Genomic DNA, 9,053 nt, shown 5'->3' on the forward strand with positions numbered 1-9,053 from the left:
TGGGTAGGGTTGGAGGGGTCCTTAAAGATCATAGAGCTGTGGGATGGGATGGGTTGGGTTAGAAGGGTCTTGAAAGGTCGTAGGACCATAGAATGGTTGGGTTGGGTTGGGGTAGGGTTGGAAGGGTCCTTAAAGATGATAGAACCATGGGTTGAGTTGGGTTGGGTAGGGTTGGAGGGGTTCTTGAAGATCATAGAGCTGTGGGATGGATTGGCTTGGGTTAGAAGGGTCTTGAAAGGTCGTAGGACCATGGAATGGTTGGGTTGGGTTGGGGTAGGGTTGGAAGGGTCCTTAAAGATGATAGAACCATGGGTTGAGTTGGGTTGGGTAGGGTTGGAGGGGTCCTTAAAGATCATGGAGCTGTGGGATGGGATGGGATGGGATGGGATGGGATGGGATGGGTTGCGTTGGCAGGGTCTTGAAAGGTCATAGAACTGTGGAGTGGTTGGGTTGGAAGGGTCCTTAAGAATCACAGAGCCATGGAATCGTTGGACAGGAAGAATCCTTAAAGACTACGGAACCACAGAATGGTTGGGATGGAAGGGACCCCCCAGCCCCATTCCTGCCGTGGGCTGGCTGCCCCCCAGCTCAGGCTGCCCAGTGCCCACCCCCAGCGTGGGGCACCTCCAGGGCTGGGGCACCCACAGCTCCGGGCAGCAGTGCTGGGGCTGCACTGCCTCTGGGTGAAGGATTTCCCCACGTCTGACCCCAACCCGCCCTCTGTCGGGTTGAAGCCATTCCCCTGTGTTGTGTTGCTCTCTGCCTGTGCTCTTCTCTTTATCGGCCGTGATTCAGTTGGTCTCTGGGCTGTACAGACACGCTGCTGCCTCATCAGCTGTCCTCCGCAGGACCCTCAGGTCCTTCCTTCAGGGCTGCTCTCCATCAGCCCCGCTCTGTGCCCAAATCTGGCATTTCCTTGAACCCAGCACCGCCCATTTGGCCTTATTGAACCTCGCTGTGTTCCCGTGAGCCCCTTCCTCACCTCCCCAGTCCCCTCTGGATGCCATCCTTCCCTTCTATTGAATCAACCACAGCGCTCAGCTTGGGGCTCACCGGCAAACTGCACCAATATTACCCCCCACCCGTGTCCTCCAGTGTCACACCTCTGGGAATGGTGACACCCCCACGTCCCTGGGCAGCATCCCAGCCCGATGGGATGCAGCTCTGTGCCCCCATCCCCGAGCCGTGGCTGTGCTGTGGCGCTGGGGGAGCATTTGGGGTTTATTTTGTTGGCTTCGGCAGCGGGTCCGTCCTGCTTGCTGCCCTCTGGTGGAACGATCTCAGCTGCAGGGATCTGGAAGCAAACCGGGGGGAGCAGAGAGGAGTGCGGTGTGCCTGGAGCAAATGGAGCGTGTCTGCGCTCCTCCCGAGCCCCTCCGTCTGCTTCAGATGGACTTTTGGGGTCAAAATAGTGAGGGTTTTGTCGTTTCCCAGGTATCAGCTGTAGCAGTGCTGGGAACGGAGCTCCTTCCAGGGCTGCGGGCCGCTTCTGCCTTTGTGCCGTATTCAGGGGGTCCTTCTGTGCCCACCCTGATGGCAGAGTAGGGCAGAGCAGTTGGGCACAGCTCTGTGCCTGGGGGCCCCCGCGGAACCGCGGCGCATCGCGGTGAGGGAGAGAGGGGGAAGGAGAGAGGGAGAGATGGAAACTAGCGGCCAAAGCCACTGCAGCGCCAAACGCCTGGAAAAAAACTTATCTCCAATCTCCCTTTTTATTTTTTTCTTTTTTTTCTTTTTTTTTTTTTTTTTTAAATTTTTTAATAAAGCCCTTTGTTTTTGCAGTAATCTCATCCTCTTGCCGGGCCGGGATTTTCCAGGCGCTCTCCCACCCCTCTCCCCGCGCACAGCAGAAGGTGATCGCACACTGCGCGGACTTTACGGCTCCCACGAGGGACGTTGCCGGGGCTGCTTTTGCGATTATTGCACCGAATCCTCCCGTAAACCCGATCTCACCAGGGTCCCCGGGCCCCCCCCCCCCCCACCCCCCGCCCCATCGATGGGGGAGCGAATCTCTTTTCCAGGGAAGGAGCTGCCGGCTCCTCGCACCCACGCGGCGCTCGGGGCCGTCCCGGCGCTGCAGGGAAAGGTTCTCCGTGCCGTGGCCCCGAGCTCCGTGCTGCTGCCAGAGGTGTTCTGCCCAGTGCGGGTGCTGGAGGGGAGAAGAAATGGAGAAGGGAAAAGAGATGGAGAAAAAAATGGAGGTTGGAAAAGAAGTGGAGTGCGCTCGGGGCAGAGCAGCTGCTTGTGGTGCCTGGAGTGAGGTTGGTTTCACGCTGCCGGAGGCGTTCTGCCCAGTGCGGGTGCTGGAGGGGAGAAGAAATGGAGAAGGGAAAAGAAATGAAGAAAAAAGGAGGATGGAAAAGAAGTGGAGTGCCCTCGGGGCAGAGCAGCCTCTCGCAGTGCCCAGTGCCCGGGGTGAGGCTGGTTTCGTGCTGCCCCATTGCTGCCCTCAGTCCATCGAGGCCTCTGTGATTTTGGGTTGGCAGCTGAGATTGCTGTGTGCTCTGCTGACCCCCAGTGCGTTGTGCGCCCATCTCCAGCACTCTGTGTAAGCTAGAGCCTTGGCAGAGCCCATCTGTAGGAAAGGACCTGTGTGTGGGGCAGGGCGAGGCGGCCCTTGTGCTGATCCAGTGAGCCCTGCCCTTGTGCTGCCAGGTGGGGAGAGGTTCTGCTGGCTCTGTGTGTACCTGGGATCGTAGACTCGTCATCGAATCGTGGAATGGTTTGGGTTGGAAGGGATCTTTCAGACCATCTATTTCCACCCACCTCTCCTGTAGCCAGGGACACTGCCCACCAGACCAGGTTGCTCACAGTCCCATCCAGCCTGCAATACCTCCATGGTGGGATCCACAGCCTCTCTGGGCAACCTGCTCCAGTATCTCACCGGCTTCACAGTAAAGAATTCCTTCCTAAGAAGATCTGTTCTAAGCCACGGGGAGCAGTCGGAGCAGTGCAGGGTAGGGCTGGCGGGCGCCTGGTGGAGCTCAGGGGCAGCACATCCCACACTGGGCTCAGAACTGACCTGAGTGGGGTTCAGTTCACGGAAGCAGCTCAGGAGAGGTGAACTGGGGGGCTGCAGGTGTCCACGGCAACACCGACCTCGTGTTGGGCACAGCGAGAGCCTGCCTGCCAACAGGGATGAGGGTGGCACCTCAGTGCGCCATCCGTGCTCTGGGTCCATTTGAGGACCTGGTTTGGTGCAGGGACAGAGGGCACAAGGGCTGAGCTGGCAGGGAGAGGCAGCCAGGCTGTTGTCCTGCCCAGGGACAGGGGGCAGAGCAAAAGGGGAATCCTTGGATGGAGGTGAGGAAGGAGCTCTTGTCCTGGTGGATTTCTGGGATGGCACCCAGGCAGCGATGAGGTCTCCATCCACGGAGAAATGGGAAATGCATCACCAAACGCAGCGCTCAGCGCCCTGATGGAGCCTGGAAGCTGGCTTTACTGGAGCAGAGACCTCCAGAAACCCTTCCCAGCATCTGTTTTTCCACAGTCTGCGTTTGCAGAGCTTCCATGCACTCGTACCTCGCAGCACCTCGCAGCACCTCACCCTTGGCCCTCCGCACACCTTGCAGGGCGTTGCGTCCGCGCTCTTCCCACAATTCAGGGCTGTTTCCCCCCAGGTTCATCGGGTGGCACCGAGCTCATGTGAGCAGAGAGGGGCTGTGCAGAGCTCTGAGATCTGCTCTGGGCATAGCCAGGCTGGGGAAGCAGCCGAGACAGGAAAGGCTGTGAGCACAGTGAGTGGGAATGCGGCGCTGTGAGCTGAGCAGCTGTCAGAGCGCGGCTCGGCAGCCCGTCCTCAGACGGGGGCTGATGAACTTTCTGTCTTCGTGGTCCCAGATGAGCAGAAGTGCGCGGCGCTTAATGAGCCCTTTCTTTCCTTCCTTCCTTCCCTGTAATGCGCCGTCCCCGAGGAGCCGTGAGCGCTGCGCGGCGCGAACCCAAAAGCACAAAGGTTCACGTGGCGGGCCCTTGCTGAGCTGCTTTCTTCTCTTTCAGGTCAAAGGGGCTCCCAGGAAGAGCAAAGCCCTGGGGGCTGATCCCCCTCCAAAGGATGGCGAGGGTCTGAGCGTTCCGGATGAGTACGTGGAGGACAGCTCGGATGAGGAGGTAGGACCGCCTGCCAACTTGTGGATGCAACATAGGGCTGGTGGATTTCTTGCTGCGTCGTCTTCCGTGCAAACCCAGAGGGAGGGACGTTGGGTCAAAGGACGCTGGGTGTGAAGGGGGGCTGCCCACCCTGCAGCTCGCTGCTGGCACCCAGCGGGGCCGGGGGGGGCTGGTGATGGAGCGCAGCGCTCGCAGTGCCTGGCGCGGGAGGTTGGAAACTGCTTGTGCAAGAGGCAGCAGGATGCCGGGCCGCAGAATGCTCCTTGGCTTGGCTCGTTCCAGACCAACTTCATTGCCTTTCTTAATCGTCTGCTAAATCAATTAACGCCGTTGGCGCAAATCAGCTGCTCCTGCAGAGCCCTGGGGTCGGGATGGGGTGAGCGCCAAGCGCGCGGGGGCGTTCGGTCTGGCCCTATTGCCGGGCTCTGGGTTCACTGGAAGGTGCTGGGACAGGTTTGTGGGGGCAGCTTGAGGGCCTTTGGTGAGCTTTGAGGGCACGGCCTGCTATATTGGGGTGCAGTGTGCTATATTGGGGTGCAGCCTGCTATATTGGGGTGCAGCCTGCTATATTGGGGCGCAGCGTGCTACATTGGAGCATTCGGAGGCTTCAAAACCCCATTTTGAGGCTTACTGACCTATTTTGAGAGATCGTGGGCCCATTTTAAGAACTCATATCCCATTGGCAGGAGTTGGACTTGATGATCCTGATGGGTCCCTTCCAAGTTGGGACACGTTCCCTGATTCTGTGGTGCGATATACCGGGGTGCAGCGTGGTATAAGGGGCGTTTTGAGGGCTCAGAACCCCATTTTGAGGGCTTATGGCCCTTTTTTGAAGGATCACAGTCCTACTTTGAGAACTCCTAGCCCCATTGCTAGGAAATTAACTTCATGATCCCTACGGGTCCCTTGCAAGTCGGGATATATTCTGTGATATGGTATATCGGGACATGGTGTGGTATACTGGGGCATGGTCTGGTACGTTGGAACATGGCGTAATGTTTTGGGACATTTTGAGGGTTCATAGCCCCATTTTGAGGGCTTATGGCCCTAATTTGGGGAGATCACGGCCCCATCTTAAGTCCTACCACTATTGCCAGCAGTTGAACTCAATGATCCTTATGGGTCCATTCCAAGTCGGGATACATTCCCTGATTCTGTGGCACGGTATATCGGGGCATGGCAAGGTGTATTGCAGAATGGCGCGGTATGTCGGGCCGTGGTGTTGTACATCAGGGCATTTTGAGGGCTCGGAATCCTTTTTTGAGGTCTTACGGCCCTATTTTGAGAGTGCACGGTCCCATTTCGAGTATTCGTAGCCCAGTTGCCAGGAGTGGACTTGATGATCACAGAATCACAGAATCACCCGGGTTGGAAGGGACCTCAAGGATCATGTAGTTCCAAAACCCCTGCCCAGACGGGCCACCAAGCCCGTTCCAGGGCCCAACCACTCTCCTTGTAAAGAACTTCCCCCTAACATCCAACCTCAATCTTCCCTCCTTCAACTTGGATCCATTTCCCCTCGTCCTGCTGTTGTCAGCCCTTTTCAAGAGTTGACTCCCCTCCTGGCTGTAGGTTCCCTTCAGGTATTGATAGGCTGCCATGAGGTCACCCCGCAGCTTCTCTTCTCCAGGCTGAACAAGCCCAACTCCCTCAGCCTGTCCTCGTAGGGGAGGTGCTCTTACAGATCCTTACGGATCTAACGGATCCTTACAGATCTCTTCCAAGCTGGGCTACGTTCTGTGATTCTGTGGCACGGCGTATTGCAGAACTGTGCGGTGTATCGTGGCGGTGTATGAAGGCACGGTGTGGTGCAGCGGGGCATTGAGCGCCAGCACAGCGGCTCCTGGGCCCTGCAGCCAGTGAAAGGCCTCAGCCCTGGCTCTGGAGACACGAGGGGGGCCTGGAGCACACCGTGCCCCGGGGCTGGACGCTGGAGGCCCACCTGGGTTGGCGCTGGAGCTGCCGGCAGCCCCCGGGTCTGGAATAGAGATTTAGAGAGAGGGGAAATATATGACTATAGAAAACATACACTTGTGTAATGTCTCCAGCATAACCCAGGAAAAAAAACCCTTTCATGCAGGAATCCGAGGTCTCCCCCCTCCCCAGCCGGTCCCGGTGCAGGGCCCCCGTGGGGGGAGAGCTGATTCAGAACCTGTTGACATCAGAGCAGCTTCCAGTGGCTTTGTTCCTGCTCCCCGCTCCCAGCCCCCTGCCCTCTGCGATTGTATTTATCTCTCCTCCAGAAGATCCCCGGTGCTGCTGCTGCTTCCTGTGGCCGCTTTGCGCTCGTCGCCCCGCGCTGCCCCGGCTTCGTCCCTCCGTGCTGCAGCAGGGGCCGTTATCTTCCATTTCTCCTTATCTTTTCTTCATTGAGACCCCCAGCTTCTGTTCCGTAGCGTCGTTCTAATGAATGCGTGAGCTCATCCTTATTAATGAGCGGCCTCATCCCCCTCAAAGGACCGCGGTGCTCTCAAAAGAGATACTGGAGGTTGCACGCAGCCCCTGAGGGCCCTGCAGATGGGGCTCAGCCCATCGCACCCGCAGGCATTGGGAGCAAACGGTGAATGAACGGGATGCACCGGGGGGCTCCCATCCCACACCCACCCCTGTGCAGCCCTCGGGAAAGCATGGCAACGAGTGTTGATGTGGGCACAGCGCCTGCAGCTGCGCTGGGACAGCGGGCCATCCCTCCCCATTTCCCCCCACGGAGCTGCGGGAGCGGTGTCCCCATCCATCGCCCCCAGCACCGGGTGCCCAGGGACACCATACACCAAGTCGAGGTAGAGTCAGCCCTGCTGCACCTTGTCACCTGCAGGTGGCTGCCCGACACCGGGCGATGCTACGGCACCGCTCCCCCCCCCGTGGGGCTGCCGCCGTCCGACCCATCGCTGTGCCCACAGCCGACCCCACAAGCAGCACGGCTGGGAAAACATCCCACGGTGCCCCCGGAGCGCCCAGAGCCGTGCTGCTGTCACTCAGCGCCTGCGCGGGGGCTCCGAGCTCCTTAATAAAGAGTAATGGCCCCGCGCTGCCCCGCGCTCCCGCTCGCTTGGCAGCTCCTCCTGGCCGCGCGCCCGGCCGCTGTGCCGTGAGCTCCGAGCAGAGACACAACAAAACCCCGGCGGTTTCCTGGCCGGGTGCTCAGCCCGCGGTGCCTGCGGGGCTCCCGGTGGCACAGCAGTGCGGGTGCCCGCGGTGCCGGCGCTCCCCCCGGCGCTCGGCACGGAGATGAATGGCCGCGAGCTGCCGCGGCTGTCAGGGCCTCGCTGGGAGGAAGCAGTTTGGGGCTTTTGTTTGGTTCTGTTTCCTCCCACAATGACTATTCCATATGTCAGTGGATAATGAATGAAGGAGCGCTGAGTGCTCCTCGGAGCGCGGCGGCCGTTCCAAGCCCACTTCCCTCCTCCGCAGCGCAGCTGAGCCGGGCGGGGGGCGAGCGCTGGCCGGGCGCAGGGAGCTCTTCTTTCAGTAGCTGATTAGCCAAGAGAGAAAAGTGCTGCAGAATGTGCTGCTGGCAGACGGCTCCTTCACTCATCACTCTGTGTGTGTGTGTGTGTGTGTGTGTGCGCGGCCCTGCGTGCGCTTCCTGACCTGCCTGGCTCTGCCTGATCTCCGTGCTCCCCCGCGAGCGTGCCTGGCCAACGAGCGTGTGCTCAGACCCTGGAACGGTGAGGGAGGAGTGGGCAGTGCCATGCTGGAGCTCGTGGACAGTCAGTGCCGTGCCAGAGCTCGTGGGCAGTGCTGTACCGGAGCTTGTGCGCCGTGCTGTGCCAAAGCTCTGGAGATGGGCGAGGAGGGGCCCTGTGGGCAGTGCTGTGCTGTGCTGGAGTTTGCAAGCAGTGCTGTGCGGTGCCAAAGCTCCAGAGCCAGGAAAGGAGGGACCCAGCAGATGGCTGTGCTGTGCCAAAGCTCATGGGCAGTGCTGTGCCGTGCCAGAGCTCTGCAGATGGACGAGGAGGGGCCCTGTGAGCAGTGCCGTGCTGTGCCAAAACTCTGCAGCCATGCAAGGAGAGATTCTGTGTGTGGCTGTGCTGTACAGAGGCTCACGGGCAATGCCACGCTCTACTGAAGCTCCAGAGCCAGATAAGGAGACTCTCAACAGTCAGTGCCGTGCCAAAGCTCACAGCAGCCCTGTGGTGGCACTGGGGGAACCTCCCAAACCAGCTCTGCTGCTCAATTCCACACTTCTTACGCCCAACCTTTTTCCAAGGGGGAAGTGCCTCTCAGTGTTGCTGCATCCCATCCAAAAAGCTCCGCTTCCCATTGCTGGGAGCAGCGCACACTGCAGTTGGGTTGCGCACTGGGGAGGGACCGTGGCACGGAGCTTTGGGTGCTTGCCTGCACCGAAGGATGTGGCTCAGGGCTTCTCGGTGCCTCCTGTCCCCTCGAGCACAAACGATTCCTGGGAAGGCGTGAGCTGCCACACACGACATCAGGAAGGAGCTGAAAGATGGACGCGGGGAGGAAAGCGGTGCGTTGCAGCTCCAGCCCACCGCTGAGGTCCTCCAGCTGCAGTGCCATGCCCCATTTCCACAATTCCGTTTTGGAACAGCGGAGGGAGAGCGAAAGGAGCTGCAGAGATGGATGGAGGGGATAATTGGAGGCCTGGGGGGAGCGTGCAGACGAGGAGATGTGAGAAGGGGAGATTTGTGTCGGCTGGAGGCAAAGCGGAGTCGGGAGGACACTAACAGGATGTAGGAGGAAGCACGGGGATATTTGACGAGATGAAACGGCGTCAGGTTGAAATGGAAATGAAATGGGAGGAGAGGGACGCGCTCGCTGTGCAGCCGTATTGTCCTGCACGGCACGGGGCAGAGCATCACAGCACCACCAGAGGCTGCACAGACGTCTGGGTCTGCACACAGTGATGCCAATAATAACGGGAACGTGGGGAGCTGCGGTGCTCCAGGCTGAGATCGATGCTATGGGACCTCAAGGTGCTCCAG

General features: G+C 59.4%; 1 protein-coding gene across 1 annotated transcript in view; it reads left to right on the top strand.

The window, feature by feature from the left end:
- The window catches only part of LOC122170290 (ribosome biogenesis protein bop1-like), a 9,944-nt gene extending 5,723 nt beyond the window's left edge, over positions 1-4,221 (top strand). The window contains exon 3 of the mRNA XM_042836998.1: positions 3,997-4,221. Coding sequence (XP_042692932.1) covers positions 3,997-4,221 — 225 coding nt within the window. The remainder of the gene's footprint in view (positions 1-3,996) is intronic.
- The last annotated feature ends 4,832 nt before the right edge of the window (positions 4,222-9,053 follow it).

Source organism: Centrocercus urophasianus, unplaced genomic scaffold, assembly GCF_019232065.1.
Source record: "Centrocercus urophasianus isolate 14NV4802_14NV808 unplaced genomic scaffold, USGS_Curo_1.0 seq_658, whole genome shotgun sequence".
In the NCBI taxonomy this organism is placed as follows: Eukaryota; Metazoa; Chordata; class Aves; order Galliformes; family Phasianidae; genus Centrocercus; species Centrocercus urophasianus.